Raw genomic sequence first — 27,460 nt, forward strand, 5'->3', positions numbered from 1 at the left:
GAAAAGTGACCATCGTCGTCTCTTTGCTGCGCTGCTGCTTTCTCCTGTTCTCCTTCAATAAGGATCTTCTCCTCACTCTTTTCATCTATCGTCTGCTGCTGCTGCCCTATATACTCCTTATATATATATATAGACACACTCTGTTGTTGGCTCTCTTCCGTCAGAAAATGGAGTGGTTCGGATTAGTCTTTTTCCTGTACTCAGCTTCCGGACATCTTAGCTCGGTCTCGTCCGCCAGCAACTCACTTTATGGTAAGTACAGTTCATATAATGTAGGCTATATAGCAGAGCACCAGAGAGAGAGGAATCAGAGATAGTATCTCCAGCACTGCTGTGCTGCTGCTGGTCTCTACGCCCCTACTTTGCCCGTCTCTCAAATCCTATGAGGCTATAGACGAAGCGACGAGGTTATATACGAAGATTTTTTCTTCTTTTCTTTTTTTTCTAGACTCTCAGCAGTCGCCCTCCGCCTAAGTGTCTTTTTTTTTCCTTCCCTATTCTGCTGTATAGTTCTTATTCCGCCATATAGAGCTCTCGCTGGATGCTCTGGTCTCAGGGCTATATGCTGGCTCTATCACGTTTTTTTCTTTTCTTTTTTGCCCGTTGCTGCTGTGCCTTTGTCTTTTGTGTGTCTGCTCCTCTCTCTCTTTGATATTCCTCTTTTTTTTTTGCTTCCGCAATCTCGAGGTTCAACTCTATTTATTTGTCCTTCTTCTTCTTCCCATTTTCCGGTTTTGGCAAACAAAGACGGATATAACGCGCTCAACACAAAAAAGGAATAAGAAAAGGATGAGCTCGGGAGAGATGAGAGGCGATGCATTTGCATGTCTGCTCTCCACATAAATAGTTGGAATGAGAATAGAAATGAGAACAGGAATGATTTAGAGTGTGGAAATGATTATTTACCCTGACAACTCGCGATCCTATTTATATTGGATGTCTAAGGCTCCTCCTATATATAATCGACCAGGAGCCCTTGGCGCCCAGTTTGAAGCCTATATACATAGCCTAGTGCACATCAGAATAGAAAAGGCTGATCCTCTATCTTCTCTCGTGCCTCTCGACCTGAGATTTAGACAATCGCATTCTATAGGCCTACTGCTGTTGCTAATATAACGCCGTGTCAACAAAAACCCATCTTTCTTCCATTCTCGCCCTCTTTTTCTATGTGTACTTATTTTATTGTTGTCGAGATTGCTGGTGTTCTTGAATTGTGCCCTGTGTTACACTGCGTCAGCTATTGTGCCATTTATACGCGCGCCATAAGACGCTGCTGTGCGCTGCTGTTCTATATTATATTGCGAAAATTCTTTGGCAGTTGGTTTTCGCTGTCACCAAGTCAGGCAGTAAATCAAGATGCTATTCGCCCGCCGCACGCGTTATACAATAACAGCCACCACCAGCAGCAGAAACGGAAATCTAATAAAAAAATATAAGCAACACTTTGTTATTTAGACTGCTGCTGTCGTTATATAGCCTATATATTGGCTGACCAGCACGATTTTCTCAGCAGGGAGAACCAGTTATTTGAAAGGGGCGTAGCAAAATTTCTCGATGAATAATAATCACGAACAAAAAGCACAAGCAACTAATTAGTTTGTTGCTGCTGTGCTGTGCTGGAAGCCAATAATAACGCCGTCGCACACGACGCCGCCATCCAATTTCTTTTCCTACTTTTCTTTTCTCTTTTGGCTTTCGGCTTTTTTCCTTATTTCTTTGTTGTTTTCAGTTCAATTTCTTATATTATTCAGGACACGTACCGAAATAAATTAAACGAAGAATATATATAAGGATACATATAGGAGGGAAGCGAAGCGTTGTTTATTTAATTTCTTTATACTGTCTCCCTTTTTATTATTTGTATGTATGGAAATAAAGCAATTCTGAAGAGGAAAAAAAAAGAGTTGTGGATGCTGGAGCGGGACCGACGAGGGATTGTGGCTTTTGCATGACTGTTCCAAGTGGGTGTGCTGCTGCTGTGCAGAGTTTAAACCAAGATGACAGCAGCAGCAGCAGCAGCACCAAATAATATTAAACCTGCTGCGCTCCAAATAACTCATCACGTCCGCAGCACTTGAGCGCTTTCTATGTTTGCGGTGATTTATATTGAGGCTTTTATATCTATTATCGTGAACGCCTTATTCTTCCTCTCGATAATAGATTTGATTTGTAATTGGTTATTTTGTATTTCCTATTATATAACCCCGCCCGCGGTGTACTTACTGAAGCAGAACCGAAATTCTATAAGGCCCACGAGGGCTGTCGACTGCCTGACCAGCTGACGGCCTTGAGTAGCCTAAGGTTGACGGATATGTCTTGGAAATGATCCCGGCCAGATGTCGTATATCGGAAAGAACTTGGCCCACACACAGGTCATCAATACCGGCTCATCTACACAGACGCACACAAGCACAACAGCACACGCCCACATCCATCTACTCACGCTATAGTGGCAAATACATAGCGGCCATATACATAGTATAAGGACAGGGCAAAAGCCACAAAACACAACCCACACACAGCAGTTGTGCGTTCCAGCATGATGAGTGAGGGGGATTTTCAAAGCGGAAGACAAATTGTCCGTCGAAGTTCAGCTTATATTCATTCTATTTATAGCTACCGCGGTATAGGCCTACTATATAGCCTATAGAAAGCGATCGTTGCGTATATTTTTAACCCATAAAAAATACTTTTTAACATAAATATTTTTAACCCATCTACTTTTTCTTCGCCATTTCTCTATCTATATACATGCTTCTGACTGAAATTGACCATAACACCATACATAACCTGACGCATCTGATGTTTGAATTAAGTTCTCTCACAGAACATTGGATAGCGCAAGATTGCTTATGGAGCATTATTCTTTAAAAATTGGAAAGTTTTCTCTTTCTTTTTGTGTCCATTTCCAGCACGGCGCATTTATTTCTGCGTCAACATTGTCAGTGCGTGAATTGAACTTCTCCATTATTCTCCCTCTTCAGAACCTCACCCGTCTCTCTATTATATTCTCCGTCATATCTCAAACGTCTCCCTTATTCTCCCTCGTATAATATTTCTATTATATTCCCCTGTTTTTCTCCCTCTCATTCTCCCTCTTATTCTTCTAATCAAGCATTACACTTAGTGTCACCAATGCTACTGCATTCTGTCTATATAGGCACCATCAATTATACACGATAACATTTTGCCCCTTTTTGAAAAAAAAAACCTTCCATTGACAAATAAGTTTTGGTAAAAATAGGCACCTTCTATACTTGAGTATAACAGCCCGAAATTTTATTTAGGCCTACGCTACAACTACATACTTTGCGACACGTTAGCTGATCGACTACTTGTTTAGTTGGAAATTGGAAAATAAATACGTTTCAATTTGTTGATCAAGTCCGAAATAACGTATAGGCCTATGTTAAAAAATGGGTAAAATATATAGGTTGTTATAGCTATATAATATAGCTAATAAACAACAGCTGAATCAATATTATTAGCACAGCAGATAGCTTGAAATTCTATATTAATATGATTCTATACGATCTGCTTGATATCATATCGCCTTCATAGGGTATAGAAAGTAGCCTATATAGGATATTATAAGATTATTGGCCAACATTTTAATCAGAATGTCACCAGCGAAGGCTTATTTGAATTTCAGTAGTCAGTTTGACGATGTTGCTGATGTGTACAAAACAAAATAGTTCTATTATACACTTCAGTCAATAAGAAACGCAGCAATGATTAGAGTAGGCCTATTCTGTGAAGCCCACAGAAACATCGCCACTGGTGTGTGATCAATATACGAAAAAGAGAAATATAACACGATATAACCCCAGCAGCAGACTGTATATTTCTCTATACACCAGAGAAGATTCTGTTGAATACATGTGATTTACCTTATAGACAAGTCTAAGAATTGAAAAGACAGTTCCGAAAAAAGGCTATATACGGATTACGATAAAGAGGATGGATTGAATCGTGCCTGCAATGACAATGTGACAAGGACGAGAGAAGACGAACAATGCGAACAAAAGGTACAAATGTGGACTTATTGTCTCCCGTGGTGTTCCCAGCTCGGTCAGGCTGCTGCTAGCGCTGCGCTGCTGGTGCCCTTTATTATGTTGTCAAAGTAAATACTGGTTCTCAGTCGGCCATTGGCACACACACAGGCTCCGCTTAAGTGACAGCATGGCACTGGACTTCTCGCGACGCCTACAGCTGACGACTTTTGGCTCTCTTGCCGACGCCATAGTCGTTGCTGGCTGCTGCTGCGATTCACTAATGAACGTATGGTTTCGTAAATATATATAACTAGTATACCAGTACGCTCTATACTGTTCAAGTCACTATATACGAGGAAATCATTACCACTTTGACGAGAAAAGTGGGCAGCCTTTTTTGTCACTGCTTGCTGCTGCTGCATGGTCTGCCCTTTTCGATGTTGTTTCCAGAGAGAGTGATGCGCGGCAGCATCCGCGTTATTTTCTATGTCGCTGCTTTCATTAAAAGTCAAGAACTTTGCGAAATGGAAAACAGGTCCATTTCTTTGATTGGCATGCAGACAAATGCGCTGCTTGCCGCAGTCTAACAAATGAATACATAACCAGCGTTTACCAGCAGCAGTTTGCCACAGGCAGCATCAGCCCGCGTCGCGCTCTCCGCCTCTCTCATATTAGCTATAGGGCTCCTCGGCTTGAATCCTTGAATCTCTCCCCAGCCGCCTTTTATATAGCACAGCAAACGGCAACTGTGAGTGGATTGCCCAAAGCCAAATAAAAACACCTCTCATCTGTATATAGAATATCATGAGCATTATAGAACTTGACCCACACTTATTCCAGGCCGTGTTTCACGTTGCGGCGGACTCGTTTATTGCTGCTGCGAACGTGGCGCGCTTCAAACTTCATCTCGCGTCCGCATGCTGCTGGACTGCTGCAAACTGTCAACTGGCTTTTCCATTTCCCGTTGTGGTGTTACATCATTTTTCTTGACTCTCATCGCATGCACGCGCCATTAAAATGCATTTTAGGCAGCAGCACTAGAATTGAAGTGACGAGTCAGCGTATATGTATATACCAGCGTCCCACCAGACGGTGGAACGCTACATGACTAAACTATGAACACTATATACTGCTGCGATGCACTGGAAAAAGACCTGTGCTTTAGCTCGAAATGTAAAGTAAAACATGATGTAATGTTGCAAGATCTTAAGCACTCCGCTATAATATAGGCTATACTCGTCGACACATCAACATCTTTCGGGTTTGTTTTCGTCGCAACTTAGGATACAGCTATACCGTAGAAACAAAAGGCGGGCTTTGAGTTTTGATGTTGGTAAAAGTGAAAAAAAAAACAACAAAAAAAAAACAGAAGTCTGATGCATATCGCACATCATATACATAGATAGTAGAGGCTATATACGACTTAAGAATTACAATGATAGGGCCTATAATATATACGCTGGTGCTGGGTATTCAGACGAGTGATCTATATACAGGCTATATCCTACACCACTTTTGACGGATTGTTATCAATTTTGTATTACTTATTCAATCCATATGTATAAGAAAAAGGGATCATAGGGGATTTAATCGCATGTTAAATAATCGCGCGTGTTTTACACCCTTTTAAAGTCATACTCTTATCCATTTTGGGTTTATAAGTTGATAAGAGTTTTTACTGAAGGCGATCAATAAATCGGCGATTTCCAACTGGTGTTCTATACTATACTCAATGAAATTGTGAACAAAAAACCCTATACAACAATGGACAACTAGTATCCACAGCACAAGTTCATTACATTTGTATGTGTTGCACAATGGTTGCTGGCTTATTACTGTTGTATAATTATTTCATGTGTCAAGTGTATAGACAGCCAACAATACCGACATCAATGATTTAAATCACGTCTCAGCTTGCATCAATAGTATTAGATTTATACGGTACATTCCTTTTAAGTATAACAAGGTGGCCGCGATGACGTGTTATATTGGCATTATGGACGGAACAAAAGATTGGCAAGGCCATCAATATCTTATATATTATGGTGGTCTAGTGTATGATGCGCCTGCGTGGATCCGCAACAGCTATAGCTGGCAACGGAATGATTCCAAGATTCGGTATCCAGCTTGTAGTTTGAAAGTTGTTGGTGGTTTCAAAGTAGGAAAATGATATATCATATAGCTTTTTGCTATAGCAGCTTGTTCTTCTAACAGTAAAATGCTCATATTCTATTTCATAGCTTCATCCCGCTTTATATATGATTGTGTATAGTAACAGAAAAATATAGCGGCGAGCCAAATCGTATAATCGACATATCTCGTGATGTCGCTGTTAACTCTGTCGGAAAATGATTATACGGTATATAATAGTCCGCGAATGTTTTCCGAATAAATGAGTTCGCTTTCCGTTTGATAGGGCTATGGCGGTTTGAGGAATATAAAGGAAAATTTGAAACGAAATTCAAGGCTATAGCTCAGAACGTATTAAACAATAAAATAGGCCTATAGGCCTATATAATATGCACATACCTGAATAACCTGATAGGCCTACATGCAGATCCTAAATAACGTGTTTCTCCGAACGTCAAAACTCATATATGTATGTGCTATATATAGGCCTAGGCATCACCTTTCGACCTTATTTTTTAATATCTTTTGCATTTTGACGGGGGAACATATAGCAGTCGTCTTCTCTGTGAATCGATTGCTGAAATTCGTAAGAGAGTATGGCCTGCTGTGTCTGGCCAAAGATCTAACAAAGGACTTGTGCACTGTCCGTGACTCGTTCAATTGATAAATAGTTAAATACGTAAGCCTATACAGACCAAACAGGCGTATATATACATTACGAATATAGAGTCTGCAGCTCTGCATGTAATAGTGCTCACACAATGTTCCTATACGTATACCACCTAAGCTCAGCAGCAGCATGCCTGGAAACGGAAACTGTTGCCGCAGCGTATTATCAACGGCCAAGCTATTGCAGAATGTCCTATTGAATTTTGTATACATCTAACTTCAGTGCTCTCGGCAATATTCCTTTATCTGCGTTCTCCTATTCGTCCTACAACAAGGACAAAAGTGCACTGCACTGTATTTAACTGTAAGCCCACCGAGAGAGACATGTTGTCACTAGAACGGCCTTGTTGTAAGATTCCTCTATATACTCTCGTCCGCGATCCTCTCTTGGATTGACAGCAGAATTGACATTCACGACATATATTCTTATAATTTCTCATTTTTTTTCCCCTTTTTCGTTTTTGCGCATGTATGTGTGTGGGAAACATGGAAAGGAAATCTAGTATATAGGGGCTACTTGCGCTTTGCTGCGTCTACTCATGTATATTCAACTTTCGTTCGTGCTGTGTGCTTTCAGCCGTCATGTCAAAACATAATCGCAATATTGATTAGCTGATTTGTGGAGTGGAGTTGGGAGTTTTTGAAGTTGAATATTTTTGCCACGATCCTTATTAAATAAGAGCTATAGAGGGTCTGCATCTAATATATGCTTGTCGTTGTAAAGCTTCCACTGCGACAAACTTCTTCCTGAAAAATTCATTAATTAATATTTTTTATAAACATGTTTGATGTTATTGTAAGGCAAGGGCTTGGGAAGAATAAGGTAGAATGAGGGGCCATTCGACATATTATATACTTCATGTATTAGAAGCGCCATCATCCAATGCTTTAAAATGCTCATATAGAAAACCCTTGATTTCAAGTAGCCTATATCACCGCAAAGGAATTAGATTCTATTTAGTTTATTTACATTAATTTTATTACACGTATTAAACAAATAATACCAAGATTTGTCATCTGTGAAGTCGATTGAATTGGTTTATTTTTTCGATTTAGTCGATTGGATTATTTTTATTATTTTGAGTTAACTGCAAAAAGATACTGGTCTAGGCCTAAATGATTTCATGAGTGGAATAATAATGGCGGTATAGGCTTCAAGTGTAGATCGATGCATTTTTTTTCATACCAATGGAAATTCAGTGCAAGCCAGATGTAATATCGATATTCCATCAGCTCTTATTAGTGTGAGGTAAAATAGGTATCATATATAGTCATCATAGCCAAAAGATACCTTTTCATTGCCTGCTGATGAATTCAATGAAGTTTCGTTAGATTTCTATTATTTGGTGGCATCTGACAATGCGGTGATCGCGTCTATTCGGCTCATCCATATAGGCCTACTATATGAACCCGATAATGCTTATGCGTTGATGTCATGCTGTAGTAACGGTATGCAAGATACTACTCGTCAACCAGAAAATGCCACAGAATATGGCATTTGGCATGGCCCCTAGGCTATATAGGCAAACGCGACGCACACATTCAATTTTTCGGCTATTTTCTCCCCAAAACTTGAAAGCAGGAATCGTTCAGACATCGCAGCCTTCAGGCCAATATATTACATTCGAAGCATCATTGCGCTTTAAGAAAGGATATATATGGCAACGTCTTGTGCCATTACTCATCTCGGGAATCCACCGCCAGACTATGTTGATTTTCTACCCTCCCTTTGCTTATTTGCCTCTTGCATGTTACCAAAGTGCTCGTTGTCTCGTTCAAACTGGTTCCACGCCTATATTAGCTTTCCGGCCTTCCCACTGCGTAATTCACTATATTCAACTTCGGTTGACTCAACTCGTCAATATATATAGCCCGAGATCTGCCAACAACAATAATATCGGGTTCGCGGCACAATAGATGTGCGGCAAAGGCGCACTAATATAACGCCGCGCGGTTTCCATCAGGCTTCGTAGAAGCCAACCAAATCTATTCTGTTGAGACGCGGATGACGTGGAGTCTCTATACCGCATTCATAGACGAGATGGAATAAGGTATATATACAGCAGAGATCTCCATATCCACAGACATCACTGTATATAGCCTACGAATGTGGATGTAACATGATTCGGTTGATGCTCAGCGGGCCTGATGCTGTTAATATGCATTTATATAAATAAAAACGACAGACTAGCCTCGATCCCCGTCGGCAATTCAGCAGTATAAACGTCAACATTTTACTGGCCAAAGGGCGTAGAGCCAATACCTTGCCGTTATAGTCGATTTCTATAGATCTAAACTGAGCTGCTGGACTGTGTTGCTGGTATATACCTAAAGACGAGAAAGACCGCGCGAGTCCGATCGCAGAAGAAGGGAACGAAAACAAACAATGCAATAAGATGGCGACAAATCGATCGCGTTATATCACGGACCACAAAATACTGTCTAGGCTGTATATACGTCTAACATTGACAGCAGTCGAGGATCGGTCGCGCCACAGCAGTTCCTGTAAAGAAGGCTCCTCTTTATATACTCAAATGACTCCAAGTATAAACGGACCTAACTATTATATACTTAGCTAATCTGAGGATGTATCCGACTAAAGCTTTGTTATCAATATCAGCAGGGTTTATCCTTTTTTTCTATTCTCTCTGTTCCATTATACTCGTCGCTTTATTTCTTTTATTTCTTTTTTTTTCAGCGGCTTTTCTTTTATATCTTTTTCTATCTTTATCTATCTCTCGTTCATCTACTTATTTCTTTGGTTAGTGGCACTAACGTTTTATATTTTCCCGTGTTGAAGAGATGGCGCGCGAAGTGATTGATTCCAAACTGTATACACTCTTATTCAGCGGCACATCTAATAAAAGAAGTGTGGACCTGACTAGAATACTTACGGTACTACAGCACACGCAGACTGGCTCGTGCTGCGCCTCAGATGAAATAGAAAGGGATTGTATATACTACATATAGTATGGGAAAGGAGTTTTCGGGATCGCAGGATGGGGAAGAAGAAAGGAGTGAAAGTAGAGGGGAGAAAGAAGATTTCACGTCGTTGGTCGTAATCGATCGAAAGCGGTTGCCGCTGAAGGCGGTTGCTTAAAAAAGTTTTTTTTTTCTTTTTGTCTTCGCGGGTTGGTATAGTAGATGAAAGGCAGCAACAAACGCGTTTGAACCACGTTAACGCCATTTGAAGGTTGGAATGGTGGGCAGATGTTTAGACCGCATCGTTTCGATATGCGATCGAGCGTGGTTTAGAGCTCAAGAGCGCTCTACATATATAAGCCATTGCTGACTCGGCAGCACGTACGAGGCGAAGAATAAGAGTCACAGAGTCATTGACACATTTAATTGATGACGATGTGCGGAGGGGCCGTCAAAGCGTATCAGCAGAAAAGGTGATGACAAGAAAAAGAAATATCATGATCGATGGTTCAAATTGTAATGCATTCCTCAAACCGTAGACATCCCTTCCTGAAAAGGGGGGGAAAGCCTATATATATAGGTATAGCACACGCTTGTCATATTGAATATATAGCCTACATTGTGTGGCCACTTCTTTATCAATGAAAAGAAAACTTTAATTGATATAGTAGCCTATTAACCACGGTAGCCTATATTTATGTGTTAACTGAATTGGGATGTTCAACGTCGTACACCTATACACCATATCATGATTTAAAATAAGCTAATAGGCCTAGGCTAGGCAATAATTATACGTTACTAAAAAATCGATATCAAAACTTTGCATAATCGCTAGATTATTTATTAATATTTTACGTTTCTGAGTTGAAATCTTTGAATTATTATAATTTTTTTTATCTATTGTGTTACAAAATTTGTGACGCTATCGACGTTTATACAAAAGACTTTTCTTAAAATATTATTATATTTCTAAATGAATTTTTTTAGGAAAGCCTATAGTTAACCGACCTTTTTCCACAAATAAGTTTTGATATAAAATGTGTCCTTTTTTCAGTAGAAATATCTCTGCATTCGATCAACGATGGTAACGACAGTGTTAAACTCATAGGGTTCTGCTAAGAACATGAACATGAAACGTGATTAGGATATATAATTGCCGATGTCACAGACACATGACAGAGTCTATATTAGTTCCCTGTTATTTGAACACTTCCTAAATGGTTTATTGCATTTTGACCTTTATAGGCCTACATCAAGTCTAGATGCGAAACACCGAATTGCTGCTGGTCTCCTACCTAATATGAGCCTATTTTTCATAATAGGTCTAAGTGTGCTGTGTGAGATATATGTGCGTAATAAATGCGTATAATAAAGCAAAGTTCAATCCTTCTATATATTAGTTAGGAATAAACCGAAGAACACGAAAGTAGCCTAACCATTTTGAACAATATTGCGCGTTGATATTCCCTGCACTCTTCTTCAGACCCTCTTCTTTCAACAGATCCGAGTTCCTCTTTTAATTTATTTGTAAACGTACCTATATATATTATTCTTTTTATATAGTTATGAATCTGCTATAAATTGTAAGATTTGGTACTTATACCATACATTTAACACAACGATTCTATAATTTATGCATAAAGCGCAGCATGAAACGAAGTTGAAATCATGTTCTCTCTAAGCGAAGTTCGCGATTGTGCTAATGTGCTCCCCTTATTCCGTCTTATATTCACTAGTTATTCTGACTTTCTGTATAGCTTTACGGATGAGTTGAACATTGAACTATAGCGTACTATATATACAGAATACGTACATAGCGTACATACAACGATGTATATAAACTTCGGCGAACGGTTAACGAACACTAAAGTTACACTTAAGTCTGTCTCGTAATGTTAAGTACGTAATTGGAAATTATTGCAATTTTGGCTGCGTGAGAGCAGCTTTAGAGGAAAGTTGTAATACTGCAGAAATTTATGGCTAGAACCAATGACTGGAAAGGTCAAATTGGTCATTTGCACTTCTTCAAGTGTTTATAATCTGACCCATCAGGTTTTGAGAGTATAGCCTAGGCTGTACACGAGTGTATTCCAGCAATGATTTCTTGCTCTGGATTTTTATCCTCGCTTGTATTCACGCTGTTTGGGGTTTTACTACATTAACATATTGATATCTTATTATTCAGAATTCTGAGATGTCATTTGCATGTTGAGGAAACCATTGATTTCAACGATTTTATGGCTGGCTATTGGATTATTGATCGGTGATGCGTTTTTCCAAATTGAACTATCCATCACGAACGGTTTCGTGTCGCTATCACAACAACCAAACAATTTTTCTTTTACTTTTCATGGTTTGATATTAGGCCTATATAGTGCGGTAGTATGTATATAATATGTGTATCGGCTATATATTAAATTCGAATATTGTATACGAATTGCATCCTTTAATATAATTTTTTTTTAAATCGACTTTTTTCATCAATCGTGACTGATATATTAATCAAAAGTACCTCAATTCTGTGAACAACGAAAACTGAAGTGATTGCTTATCTTCTGACTGGAAGCTTCAACAGTCATATTTTGAAATGGCGAACAAACAACATATATAAGGAAGGAAACTGTGTATATGCTGTCGGATCAATAAGACGAATAACAAGAAGAGTTGTACCATGCCTAATACGGAACGACGGAGGAAGGAAGGGGGAAATAAAATGGAATAATATAACATGAAGGAAAGAAGTTGCTTGGCGTGGAACTATAAAATCAACACAAAAACAACAAGCAAAGATTTCCTTCAATTTTCCTCTTCCTTTAGTTTCCTATTTATACCTGCACGTCTACAAGAAATGTAAACTAAGAGACGAAGACCGTTTAAGTTATAGGTTTCGATCTGAATCAAATGGATAAAGTGAAAAAAAAAATCCACACAATGCGATTTTCAAAGTGCTTGGGCACGTTGGCGTATATATAGCCGTTAAGACTGAGTGACCGATGGAAAGTGAGTCAACAGCTGAGCGGGGGCGACAAAGTGTTTCGAAATAAAAATTCAACTTTAAATATTTTATAGTTTATCGTCATTTCCCATTCCGTGCTCTTATATTATTTTGTTCACTTTTCACTCTTCACTATATTTACATTTTCTTTGTTCTCGAATGCGAAATCTGATCGCACTGATGGCCATTATACAGTCGAGTTCCCTTGGTCTCCAACTCACCTACTTGTATAGCAACCATAACTAACTACTAGGATACATCTATATATTATAGAAGGAGTAAACTATATATAATAGTGAACTATAAATATAGAATTTGCTACACTGTCCTGCTCTTCATTGCTGAGTAGGTTTCATTATTGTTCGACTGTCAGCAGAGCTCTGACACATCCCAAACCTCTTTCACATCGGAGGCATCCGATATTTTAAGTCGTTTTATAGTTTTGGCTGGTTTTACAAGTTTTCAGTTACCAGGGCGCCCGATTTGTTTACCGTGGTCCTGCCGCTTGAGTCATCATCAATTCCTTCAGTCTCTTAACTCATGAAAAAAGTAATTTGACATAATAATGTTACGCCCACTTTATCAATGACAAATTAATAATTCTTGGAGATGGATCGGTGCCTAATATATAACTTGCTGAGTTTTTTATGATGCGCACAATGTATTATGAACTATTCACGAAAATATATAATCGGAAGTCATTGCACATATATAGCAAAGAGAAAAACTGATTAATGAGAGAATTGCATGGCAAGCGATTCGTCATCATAGTATTATATTTCAAGTTGATAAATAGCCTAATTAACTATTAAGTTTTTGTCTTGGAGTCTATCCACCGTTAGTTTGAAATTAGATTTAGCATATGGCCTTTTAAGCATTTTCTTTTGGTGGAAGAGTAATTTTTATGGAGATCTTATAGATTTTAGAAATATTTGGTATCGTATATTATAACTATTTTTCTTTTCCCTTAAAACTTACAATTAGCTAATTCTTCTAAAGACAAATTCAACCAATTAACTCCCCCCCCCCTTCATCCTATTGGTCTTCCCCTTTCCAGCACCCTTCAATTTCCGACGACAGCACAGACCTAATGATAATATTTTCCTTCTAAAGAGTAAATCCTTGTGATGGATGCTTGGGAGTCTATTGTTTAGACATTTCTTAGAACTGAAGCACTGAAGCACTCAATTGCCTTGCAAATTGTAAACCTTTGACAATGTACAGTTCTAAGGGACGGAGCTTCGGCTAAAGCCTATTTATATAAATTCCAGACTGCATGTTGATTATATGCCGTAAGTGGCTGCGGGTGCGGCGGATGATGCTGTATATCCGTTGACGATTTCTTTTTAGAGTACTTCGAAGTCTCGCACTCGAAGCACACTGCTTTTCGTACACAACCACAAAACCTGGCAATAATAAATTGAAAACAGTTACTTTCTCTTCTTGCTGGATGCAATTTTATACCTTTTATTTCTTTTTTTCGACTATAGGCCTATTACTTTTTTATTATGTTCTCAACAGGAAATTCAGTTTAGTTTGTTTGAACAAAATCCCATCTAGATTTGAGATCCCTAAGACAATTCCATAAATACATATCGCTATCACAGATCTTAAATCACATTCAATCTCATCATCTTTATAAAAAGAGATGAGATCTTTTCTTATTTCATTCTCAATCTCATCACTTATTCCAGCCTTTTTATACACCCAAATACAGAAATTTATGGCCTCTGATCAGTATCGTATAGGCGTAGCGTATAGGCTACCATATAATAGTTAAACCCGCGGGCGTATGGTTAATTCTTTCTTTTCCATGCATGGATCGTATTATATCGGTCGAATGCGCAAGGCATTCACGAATAGCTTTTATATTCGTTCAAAAATTCCTTAACAAATCACATATTGTATATTTTAAAAGAAATGGTGTCATTTTTCATATCAAGCGACTATTTGTAAAAAGGCTGAAAGTTTATAAAAACAAAATCTAAATGAGACATGAAAACTGAAATAAACTTACTAAAGCAGCAGCAGCAGTTAAGCGCGGAGAAAATAGATCTTTCTGAAAATCGTCGATATAATGATGACATTTGTTGTATGTAACACGGTTAATCTTTAACTATCAAGAGTAAACGAGGGTGACGAACAAGTCACTTGCTCTTCATAGATGTGTATAGGCTATATAAATCCACGTAGACTTGGAACGGACCATCTGTGCAAACACTGATCTATAAAGCTATATAAAGGATGCTGCTCGTGACCAGCGGTCGATGACTCTGTCAGCTGCAGGTTTCTCTGTTTCTCTTTTTTTTTTGACCTCCGTTATCTCTTCTGCTGCCATATTTGTTCGACGGTAGGCCTATTTCGATTCGGGATTCATGGAAGATACCAAAGGGTTGCAACTCTTCTTTACACTTGTACAGCAGCAATAGTATCGGTGGGCGCTGTCTTGTTCTGCAAGCAGCACACAGCTGCGCCGCACTGCAATACTTATTCTTTCTTTATAAGTATTTCCTCCTTTCACTTTCTTATCTTTCTTTATATAGCGGTTTGGGGATAAAAAAATACGGAAAATGGAAGAAGAAGGAAGAAATATAAGAGCAAAGAAAAGTGAATGGAAGAAAAAGGAAAAGGATAGAAATAAAAGAAAGGGGACAAAAAGTGAAAGGAGAGAAAGTAGGAGGGGGCGTGGGAGGAAAGTAAAAAAAGGCGAAAATAAAGCAAAGGACGTCTATATACACACAAAGAATGGGCTCAATGAAAACAGGAAAGAACTCGGAAGCAGTCAGAAGAGATTCATCACCAAGTCAAGAACCCAGATTCAATTCTTTAACGCGTACTGCTGCTGATTGCCATTGAGTGCGCAGTGCATGTCAAGTTAGCAGGTTAATCTAGCTTATACGAGATTGTAGGTTAGGTGCTATTCAATGTTATTCATGTACTGTTGTGACGTTTAATCATAATATGGATGGTGCAGCACATCAGTAATATTCAACGAGGTTATGGTGAGCTCCACGCTGCTGCAAGCATATTAAGCTCGTATATATATACGACTTTATACCATAAAGTCTTCTTAATCTTTTAATCACCTTACATGATGGACAAAGCTATTATCCAGGCACCAGCAGGCATGTAAGGGCTATAATTATAAATGTTTTCTTCTTCGTAGCAGTTTTTTTTATTTGTTAGGCCTATAATTGTCTTTTAATTATAGAAAATTAATCAAATCCAACACAATCCTGAAATATTGTGATAATGAAGAAATAGGAAATGTTAACCTATAAAGTCATTATAGTTGGAAGAAATCCATTTTTTCCAGCCGCCAAAGAAAACGAGATTTGAGACATCTTCCAACATCATCCATGTAACTGGCAGAAGCGGATGAACATCGCTCGCCGTCGCCATCGAGTATAGGCGTGAGTCTTGGGTCGTTATTACTTTCTTTTGCCAGATGCTTTCTCTGCTGCCTTCACGAACATGGTGAAGCCATTTTTCTTCGCCTTAAACCCCCAACAGGCCGACACTGCGGCCCACAAAAGAAAAAGTAAAACATAAAAGTAAACTCTTGAGCTTGGGAATCTGAATGGTTGCCTTGTTGCCCTTGTGCTTTTGTTGCGCGCTCGCTTTTCATTTCAATGTTTCGAAGCGAGGCGCCAGAAAAAAATAAATGTTGTCATTCTATCGACCAAAAGACAAACGAGCGAGAACAAAAATAACACGTATATAGAAAGAAAAGGCAGCAAAATAGAATTCTTAAAATATTAATCAGGGTAGTTGTAAACAAAAGCAGTGAGAAAACAGTGGGTAATTCTAGAAATAAGAAATAATCAAACACACAACTCGTTGAATTAAGCACATAATTTTTTCATGTTGGACCAACCTAGCCAAAGTGAAAAGGGGGCTGGTCCAAGATTTTTCCCTCTATTTCTCTTTTGTTAGGCCACTTTTAGGATTTATAATTTTTATCAGTTAAACGGAATGACAAAATCTTGGACAAAATTTTAAATTTAAATTGTAATGGAAAGTTGCACAATGTGTAATTGAGTTTGTTAAATATTCGCATGCATTTTCCAACTTTTCGCGGATTTACTGAAAATTAAGACTAACATTAACGAAACGACTGTAGGCATAATTTATGTGATATAAGATCGTATAGACAATAATTATTTGGGGAACTCGAATTGAGCTAAAAGAATTATACACAATAACTTAAATATAATATATATATATAATATAGTTTTGAATATGCCTCGAAAGCTTTCCAAAGAGATAAAATATTGATAGCCTATAGGCCTACTATAGAACAACTTATACCAGCACACTAATATTAGGCCTACTAGCTAAATATTTTATCCTTTTATAAACAGCATTTTTCTTTATAAAAAAAACATGGAAAATTTGTAAGATGAATGTACAATTTTCATATTTTTTCCAATTATTCGATCCTTTTCTTCCGTCTAGCGCTATATATATATCCGGTCGCCTTATTTAGACCAATTTTTGAATTTTAATAACTGTCGTCATATTAGCACAGAAGCACATTCTCTATAATATAATAGACCTACAATAGTTCGAGTTCTCGGTAAACATAATTTTATCTTGCTCAAGCCACTGCGAGATCGAATTGATTCAAGATCATGCCCTATACTGAAGGATAGCATCTTCATCTATTAATGGTGGCGGGTGGTTGAACAGAATGCCTTAGTGTGGTTTGAGGTTCTCGATCGGGTAGTTTATGTAGCAGAATGATGGTAAGTCGAACCACTCCTAGATTAATGCAGCTATCGATTCACTATTCACCTATCGTTCGCCTAGCTTTCAAACCCTGAAGTGTGGAAACTTAAGTCAACACGCAACTGAGTAGGTAGATGGGCAACTAGGCGATTTCGCCGTAGTCGTAATCGTGAAAAAGGGAAATAAAGAAAGCAATGAAAGTAGAAAAAAGGGGAAAAAAGCGAGACTTGCCTGAGAAAAGTATAAAAAGAGAGGGAGAGAGAGAGAGAGAGAGAGAGAGAAAGAAAGAAAGAAAGAAAGAAAGAAAGAAAGAAAGAAAGAAAGAAAGAAAGAAAGAAAGAAAAAGAGAAAGACAGAAAGAAAGAACAGGAAGGGACAGGGAGGAAGAAAGAGGGATGGCCTAGGACAGCAAGGTTTGATGGATGATCGAGCTATCGAGCTTTTGTTTACGCAGAATGGACTTTTCCCAAGACTTCTCCGCAATCCAGCACACGCCTACTACTCCCCCATCCTGATTTCGATCATAAAAAGTCTATACATCAGCTTGAAACCAGAAGGACATGGGAGTCACGTTATTGACTTGATGTTTTTTTTCTTTGGAGGTCAATCAATTCAAGCTCTTCCGATCAAAACCTATGACCAGTTTATAATACATTTAAGAATGAAAACCTGGAATGCATGACTTTGATGGTTATGGAAGCAGCAAAAAGATGTCCGTCACTGGAATCCAGAAAATACGTTGGATCCCTTGTGTAAGTGTAACGATAAAAGGAGAAGGTGGGAGAAGGAACAGCAACGAGAAAAATTCTAAATCGCGCAGTAAAAGATTCAACGGTGGCTTTTTTGCAGCATTTTATCACTTTAAAGGTCTGCATAAAACAGCATAGGCCTATGTGCTTTTAGAAGCAAGACATACAAAACGGATCATTTTAATTTCGTTTTTTGGGATGAAGAAGGGGAAATAGCTTACGTCATTTCCCAATAAAAAAAACAACAAAATATTTGGGTTTTCCTTTGGATATAGTCAACCGAAGGATAGGACTACAGATAGTTCATGTAAGGAAATGTCAAAGACATAAGCATTTTCAGCCGTGAAAATAAATAAAAATGTATTTAGGCCTATAACAGCATCAGATATTAATTATTTTATCATATAAATTAAGTTATTTAAATAGACATACATATATAGGCCTATATATTAAGATTTAATTAATTTGAAACATTCTGAGAAGTTGTGAGAAGAAAAACATATACAGTACCCACCAAACTATTAGGTACACCCCCCTATTTTCAATGCATTCTTATGGCACTACGTGTCCTAGAAAAAATGCAATAACTCTTGAACCGCTTGGGCTAGATTTTTTTCCTTTTGGCCCTGAGTAGATCTAATGATGATCTACATTTTTTCTACACATGAAGTTGTCGTAGGATTAACCCCCACGGCGCTACGGTATCGTTCAGTTTATTAGGTACACCCGTTTTCCCCCCATATGCGCCGTGTTAAATACGGCGTTTTCCAAAATTTACAAAAAATACTAAAAATCAAGCTAAAATCTTTTTCTTTGTGCCAAAAGATGCAGAATTCTTCACTCTATACGAATATAAAGAATAATTTACAATCAAACCAACTCAGAGAACCCTTCCCTATACCTCAAAGTTTTCCACTTCAAAATTTGTACTTTTTTCAACAAACTTGCACTTTCGCCAGCAGAGGGCGCCCAATTTCGCCAAATTTTGAAGTGGAAAACTTTGAGGTATAGGGAAGGGTTCTCTGAGTTGGTTTGATTGTAAATTATTCTTTATATTCGCATAGAGTGAAGAATTCTGCATCTTTTGGCACAAAGAAAAAGATTTTAGCTTGATTTTTTGTATTTTTTGTAAATTTTGGAAAACGCCGTATTTAACACGGCGCATATGGGGGGAAAACGGGTGTACCTAATAAACTGAACGATACCGTAGCGCCGTGGGGGTTAATCCTACGACAACTTCATGTGTAGAAAAAATGTAGATCATCATTAGATCTACTCAGGGCCAAAAGGAAAAAAATCTAGCCCAAGCGGTTCAAGAGTTATTGCATTTTTCTAGGACACGTAGTGCCATAAGAATGCATTGAAAATAGGGGGGTGTACCTAATAGTTTGGTGGGTACTGTATAAGAATAAAAAAATTTAAAAAGTGTAGCTTATATATTTAAGCATTGAAACAAATTTAATTTGGGTAAACAAAATAGCCAAAATGCCAAATAAAATAGCTTCTGTAGGCTATACAATAAAAGAAAATTGCATGGCAAATGGATGGAAAATAATATAACACAACAACCGACAACATCACACACAAACAATAAAACCTAAAAATAATGTATGCAATATACGTTTTATCAATCAATTATGCCGAGCATAAACACTGCTGATAAACTTTTGTTTGGTCTGGATTGCATTGCTGTCGCTGTTGGTACCCTTTGCGGTGCGCTCTACCATATGTTAACCGTGCATGCTATTCTATATACGTACTCTACGTACTGAACAGATCACAGAGGGCACAATAGTAACTATGCCAATACAAGCGGGTGAAACTCGTTCGGAATCTCGACCAGCTGCATGAAACTGACCACTGAGCTCTACGTCTATACTGATGTTCAATTGTACCGTATAATACTACATTCGCAGCACAACCAGTTCGCCGGCTATCGTCTCTTGAATACTAAATCTTAATAAGATGCATAAGCTGAGCGCTATACTATGGTACTGACAAACTTTCTATATACCACCCCAAGCGTAGAAAGTAGAATAACGTATTGATTTATGTGAATCGTGTAAATGGATTCGCAGGTATATAACCATAACGATTTAAAAAAATAGATCGAGTTAAAAACATAAATACTGATACTATTGAATTGAATTATCGCGGGAACAAGTATCATGACTGTTTTCTATACTGGTAGGTCTACAACGCTAGGTCAGTAGTTTTTACTCGGCTTATCATCACACCTATAGTATGTCACTAGCTGTAGTACTTAATCTTGACATGTTACATGTACGACAAATAAATCATTTGGTTGAATCAAACATTTTCAGAATAACAATTCTTAAACATAAATAACCATTATATAAACCGTACAGTGTATTACACTGTTTGCTGTCAGCACCAGCAAGTTTCGATTACCATGACAACATCACGAGGGAAAACGTTAAGCAAAGATAATTTCGGATAATTTTTTCCTAAAAGCAATGCTGAATAGCCTACGGTACGATCACATATAGTTATGTACAGGAAGCTCCGTAAAGTGGGCCTGTAAGTCTTCATCATCTAGTTGCCCTATTCATCGATTTTCTTTGTTAAAATCTCCCTTGCTGGTTCTCTGAGAAAAATGGGGTTTGCTAAGTTGCAAACATTTTGTGTTTTGGAGATGTTTCCAAACACATGTTTAGGTATAGGAAACAAAATGTTTGGGTATACAGTACCTACCAAAAGTCTTTGGAAGCCCGAGAGGACCTTATGCAAAAACGCTGTTTTTGCAGTCCTCATTCGTTGGCGCGAGAGAAAACAAAGGGATGGGAGCGGAAAAAATGGGAATTTTACTTTTTCGTTTTTTAACTTCAAATGAAACTTTGAAATATCAATCAAAAAAATTGAAAATCAGACCTGATATAAAGCTAACGCAGGTCAATTTTTTGAAAAAAGTCGCGTTTCCCTAGCCCTAGCCGTTCAGCTGCAAAAAAAGGCCAAAGTGGCCTAATTTGCATAAGGTCCTCTCGGCATTCCAAAGACTTTTAGAACCGGCTAAAAGTACTTTAGGAAATGTAAAAAAAAATCTGAAAAAAATCAGAGGTGTTCTCACTACCTCTACCTATGCACATACCAAATTCGAAAATATTTGGTTAAAAATTGTAGTACTGAGAGGACTGCAAAAACGCTGTTTTTGCATAAGGTCATCTCGGGCTTCCAAAGACTTTTGGTAGGTACTGTAGGTAAACATTTGTTAGGTTTAGCTATACGCATCATTTTCGTTTAGAGATATGTACAGTATCCTGCAAAAAAATCCGAACGCAGCTCTTTTTCAAAAGCCCAGTTTAATGTGTATTTTTTGTTTTTAACTTTGAAGACTTCATATTATGTGTAGAATTGATTGTTTTACATAGTTCCTTTATTAGAATTAAGAAAAAAAATGCCGAGATATTTCTTTTTAAATTAAGAAAGAGACCAAGCTGTTCGGATTTTGTTGCAGGATTCTGTACAATGAATCTGGTGGGAAAGAAAAAAAGTGTCTTCCCCTTTCTTTTACATCCGTCGGTAAAAAACAAAGAAAATAAAAGCTACCCTTCTTTTAGTCACCTCAACCTCCCCCATCATACATATGAAGCGCTTTAATCCTTTTTTCTTTAACCTCCCACCCACATTTCTCTTACTAGTGGGTGGAACTTCTGCTCTCATCCCACTTCTGTATAGGCCAGTATTGACCTACTTTGAATTATCGGGTTAAGAGATTCCAAGTTAAAATCACCAGGTCTAACATTTACGATTCCGCGTTAAGGGAAATAAATTATCTCAACACCTATGTAACGGCAATCGGGTTGTTTAAAATAAATAAATAGCTATTTCCTTATACATCACGATATAAAAGTAGCGTCAATACAGCGTGTGAATGATCTCGCGCTGGTTTACGAAAAATTTACAAGTCCCTATTTGGTCATTCCCGAGGATAAAATCTAGCTATAGTTTCTTATTAATGTCAAGAAAACATAGCTCAGTCGGTAGCTTAGTCGTCTATGAATACAAAAAAAATACGAAATATGAGTGGCTTCGATTCCCAGAGAGAGTAAAGTTTAGATAATAATTATCGCAAGTGAGATTTTCATTTTTTTAAAAAGAAAAAAAAAATTCGGACAAAGAAATCGAACGATGAGGGAATGAGGGGTGGGTTTGGGAGGGAGGTTCACCTTCAATTAGTGCTAAGACCTTTTCTTCCCATTACCTTATACCTTGAACCACCTCGGGTGGTTTATGACAAAGCATTTTTGTTTCGTCATATTATCCAAACATTTCATGTTTCAGCCCTGTGGGAAAACATAACTGTTTGGCTATAGGTAAACATTTGTTTACTATTAGCAAACCCGAGCAAACCCCTCTTATGAGAGAGTTGGTTCTATCAGTAATGCGTCTTCGAAAGTATAACTGGGGACGCTTTATATTTAGAGATTGGTAAGCAATGTTGTGCTTGCTTGGTGCTTATTAGTTCCAGGTAAAATTTTTGAACAGGTGCTCCATCAAAGTGAATTTCTCACACTGGCAAAATTCAATGCTTTAGGTACTAAAAGTCTTTCAAGCTATCATCTTCGGCTTACGAAAAATGAAAAAAAAATTGCTTGTACGAAAAATTAATTTTTTTTTCATTGAGAAAAGAACATATTTTTCACAACGAAAAACGAATTTTAAAAAAGTATATAACATTCTGTGTTTCGTTAAAAAATATAACCAGCTTGCACAAAAGTGACAGAACAATAATATTTTTAGTTTTACATACTGTTTATAGTTTTTCTTAATCATATAAACTGTAATATCTTTCAGGTTCGGGTGATGTGATTCCAGTGAAAGGACGAGGTCCAAATCCGGCACAAGAACATGAAGGACCGCAACCTTATTTTGACATTGACTTCCAGCGTAACGTTACAGCTATTTCTACTCAGACAGCATTTCTACACTGCAGAGTCAAGGATTTAGGATTAAAAGCTGTGAGTCACCCCATGGATTTCTGGTCAAAATAGCATGTTTTTTTTGTATTTAGAAATATTTGTAGGAGATTCTTATAAATTTTGTGTAGAAATAAGAAGGCAGTAGAGCCCAAAATGAAATTGAACCCCAATTTTTAAAATGTTAAAAATGTTCTCCATCAAAATCAGATCTATAGTAAGTTATCCTTATCCTACACAGTAATACTTTCCAATGATGTGCACACCTTAGTTGCCCTGCACACTATCACCATCTATCCTCCGAATTAAGAACTTGTTTGATATCAAGTTAACCGAAGTTAACTGACGACTAGAACTTTTTTAACAAGCAATCCACCACTCAACAGCACCAACATCCCGAACCCCCACTTTTCCCATTCCGCTATGGTACGTAAAAATATAAAAAAATTCAGGTCTATACAGTTTTTTTTTACTCCAGATTCACCTTTGTTTTAAGAAGTCAAATAATCCCTACAGTTTGGGAGATATTTCATGTTAAAGTTTGGGTTTTTTAAAATTTTGCCAATTTTGCCGCAATTTTGGGGGGTCTTTGCTATCGCTTTTGGGAAAAACTGGCCCTTAAAAAACTATTTTCCCCAAAAGTTTGCTTGACCTTTCCTCAACGCAAATCCAAAAGGAAATCTTTTTCCGGATTGCATTGGCCGAGTTATTAGCAATCTAGTGAAGGGCTCATTTGGCCAATATCCCACCCAGCCTAGTCGCCATTTTTTATCACCTCTACCTCGTGATCCTGGCGGTTTACAGCCACACCTTGGACTTGAAACCTAAGACCTACAGCATGTCTCTCAGTCTAAAGTGAAGGCCAAGAACGCGTAGCTGGCTGTAAACCGCCAGGATCGCGTGGGATTTCTCCCCAGCTTACCAAACCTCAAAAACAATAATAATGCAGTCCTAGACGAGGAAAATAATAACAAAAAATACATCAATGGACAAGCGCGGTGACGTGCGTAGGTAAACAAATAATGCAGTATTAGTCGGTATTAGTTAATTAACAATATTGTTTTGAAGTTTTAGACTGCTTAGTTCTGCCCTGGTTCTGCATGCATTGTTCAAGTGAACGAATTCACCAATAGCAATATCACGACTTCTATGGCTGATTCTAAGGCTGAGTGAACAGGCTTGACCATTGAAATTTTTCCCCCTTCATTTCCATTTATGTGGATTTCTCGTATTAACTTTGAAATTTGTACGTTATTATATCGCACAATAGAAAAATTTCAGAGGCCAAATAAAAGTGGCGGTTTTACGTGATGGTTAGTAAGATATGTGTTTTAATATGACGAGTGTTGTACAACGCGAGTGTTCAATAAAATCTTCCCAATTTAATAATATATCCGTATTTTTGTTTTATAGGTATCATGGATAAGGCAGCGTGAATTAAATGGCATCGTCCGACCTGTAATATTGACAACGGGATTATTTACTTATACGTCCGATCAACGATTCAGCGTTTTGCAGCGTCCAATGACTGAATACTCTTCACCCACAACAGTGATAGACCGAAGTTTAACAGATTGGGTATTACAAATCAAATTTGTTCAACCACGAGACGCAGGAATCTACGAATGTCAAGTCAGCACAGAGCCACGTATATCAGAAAATTTCCACTTAAATGTTGTTGGTAAGGAAATCTTACATCTTCATTTTAGATATATGAAAAAATACAATTTCTTAAGACTTCAATGATAAGCCTTAAACACGCAGCTTCCTACGCAAGTGAAGCAACCATCAGAAAGTAGGGGAGAGTTGTACTAGTTGTCCCTTTTTTGTTTTTGAGCCCCCACTTCTTTATTTCTAAATATTTTTTATCCCCGCTAGGCTTAAAAAAAGAGGAAAAAATCAGCTATCAAAAGCGTGTTTTAGTTTATGACAATTTACTTTGTTTAAAACCAAAAGCGCTTTGAAAATGAAGGAGGGTGGGTCGAGTAGGGGGGCAACATGCTCATGTACGCGGGGTAGGATGACCCATGTTATTCTTATGGGCTAAAAGAACACCTGGTGATGGCGTCATCAACTAAATTTTCCGAATTTTATCTCCCATCTCTAACCCAGCCACACATGTTGCCCCTTCACTGAAGATTAATCAACACGATTTTTAAAAATTAACAAAGCTGGAAAACCTTCAGCTTCGTTAATTTAAAAGGATTTGTAAATATATATCTGGATTTAGTGTTTAGTAACAATTGCCAACGAATAATTTTCCCAACATTTCTTGGTCGTTTCATAGTTTATATACTGTCCCTAGCGGCTTTATTTTTAAATAGGCAAATTGAACAATAGCCAACTTAATGTAGGCCTACAGTAGGTTGCAAAATAACATGTTCAGACTGGACAACGTTTTTTTTTAAGTTGATTTTTAGCGTTAGATGTCTAAACCTACGAGAAGCCAGATTCCCGGCCTATTCAAATTATTTTTGTATAAAGTGCATGGGGCTACAGTTTGCACGAAAGGATGGGTTTCCAGTCAGTGCGATAGAGATGTTTCGGAATAATTTGGAATATGCTGTCAAACCCCACAACTATATATGTGTACTTTTTCGTTAAGTGTATCGTCACATGGATAGCATTTACACAAAAAAATTTTCCTAAAAAGGCTATTTTTTTTAGAATCTAAGGCAAAAATGATTGGTCCAGCCGATGTTTACGTAAAACAAGGCAGCACTCTGGGACTCACCTGTCTCGTAAGCCAAGCAGTGGAGCACGCAACTATTTTCTGGTACCACGACCTGAATGTTATTGACGAAAGCCAACCAATAGTACGGATTGACCAGCACTTTGACTCCACTATTGCTACCATGACAAGCCGTTTACGTATAAACAACTTGCAGTCAGCACATTCTGGAAATTATACATGTCTGACAACCGCTGCCGATCCAGCATCAACCATGGTTCATGTAATTAATGGTTCGTGAAATGTTTTCTACAATTTAAATTTAATTAGGTCCCAGTAGTAAATGAGTGACATAGTATTAGTCTAACCTATGATTTTTTACTTATAATTCCAGTTGAAGCAAGGATTTTGTGTGTAGCAAAAAGTTAAACACTTAGATTGAATTCGTGGTTTAAATATGAGAGTACTTCTTAGGAAGGTCCATATTAAGGCTATCCAACTAGAAGTCCAAAAGACGTAGGCATTCACATACTGTTGCTTAGCTGAGCATTTTTAACAAACAAATAGATTGTTATACCTTATTCAACAACAAAATTGTTTCCAAAAATACTGAATTTCTGATAATTAGAAAATTTAATTAGATTTCTACTAGGCACCAAAAGTTTTGTGAGGATTTAATTTCATAGTTATACCACCAATACTTTTCGGAAGTGCAAATTGATATTCATACTCATATAAATATTTATCACCAAAACGGAAAAATTACATAATGAACCTGCCTTCTCCACATATTTTTTCGCGAATGAAATAATTTTTTCTGGTCAATCTTTGCTTTCCTAATGTAAAAGAAATAGTAAAAATTTTTGATACTTTTTGAAAAATTTGTATCAATTTCTAAACAATGAATTTAAATAGCTACGTATATACACAGATTTAATATTTGAAATCAACTGGGAGACTGTTGGACAATAAAAGTTGGGATCAAGTATTTTTTAGCAATAATAGGCTAGGAACTAGTTTATATGTCGAAATCATTCCAAATGTTCCAAAACTCAATCGATAATAATATAATTTCTGCTATTTATTTTTATTTCAGGGGAGCATCCAGCTGCGATGCAACACGGTAACACAGGAATGTCACACAAACTTTGCGTTTCAAAGTGCTGGATTTCTTTATCATTGCGTGTTGTTATTGAATTGTTAATTTCTGTCGTAACATATAACTATTACAGATAGTGTGTAAAGAGGATGGGAAGCTAAGTTACATCATGAATATTGTGCGTAATATTTTTTCTTTATTACAATTAATTTATGCTACCTCCTTGAAATAAACTGTCTTTTCTGCATCTGCAATGTACACACTATTACTTCTGTGTCCAATATTGAACTATATATATTTGTAGACTTAATACAAAATGTGAGTTTATCGTTATATTGTAAAATAATATAAATCTATTAGTTCAATATGTATAATTATTGTAAAATGGATTATTCTTCACTGATTCAAAACAAAAAATACCATTATATGTGATAGGAAAGGTCTCCACCACGATTTGGAAATATTTCGAGCTAGATATTTGGGACGTATTTTTGGTTTTTCTTCAAAACCAAAGCAACCTATCACGTATAATGATTGTAAAATCAGTCTTGTACACTTATTT

At 37.4% G+C, this 27,460-nt stretch overlaps 1 protein-coding gene across 1 annotated transcript; it reads left to right on the forward strand.

The window, feature by feature from the left end:
* Positions 1–27,231, forward strand: LOC124191105. Its single transcript, XM_046584108.1, has 5 exons — positions 1–252; positions 23,007–23,170; positions 24,542–24,809; positions 25,796–26,092; positions 26,896–27,231. The coding sequence occupies exons 1-5, from the start codon at positions 168–170 to the stop codon at positions 27,033–27,035; spliced, it is 954 nt and encodes a 317-aa protein (XP_046440064.1). The 5' UTR covers positions 1–167; the 3' UTR covers positions 27,036–27,231.
* The last annotated feature ends 229 nt before the right edge of the window (positions 27,232–27,460 follow it).

The sequence above is a fragment of the Daphnia pulex genome, chromosome 3 (genome assembly GCF_021134715.1).
Source record: "Daphnia pulex isolate KAP4 chromosome 3, ASM2113471v1".
Lineage (NCBI taxonomy): Eukaryota > Metazoa > Arthropoda > Branchiopoda > Diplostraca > Daphniidae > Daphnia > Daphnia pulex.

Excerpts from the sequence above, each read along its gene's own strand:
- LOC124191105 (XM_046584108.1), top strand. The coding sequence starts at position 168 with ATGGAGTGGTTCGGATTAGTCTTTTTCCTGTACTCAGCTTCCGGACAT. Across the intron at positions 253-23,006 it reads CGCCAGCAACTCACTTTATG|GTTCGGGTGATGTGATTCCA; the intron begins GTAAGTACAGTT and ends AATATCTTTCAG. Across the intron at positions 23,171-24,541 it reads AGGATTTAGGATTAAAAGCT|GTATCATGGATAAGGCAGCG; the intron begins GTGAGTCACCCC and ends TTTGTTTTATAG.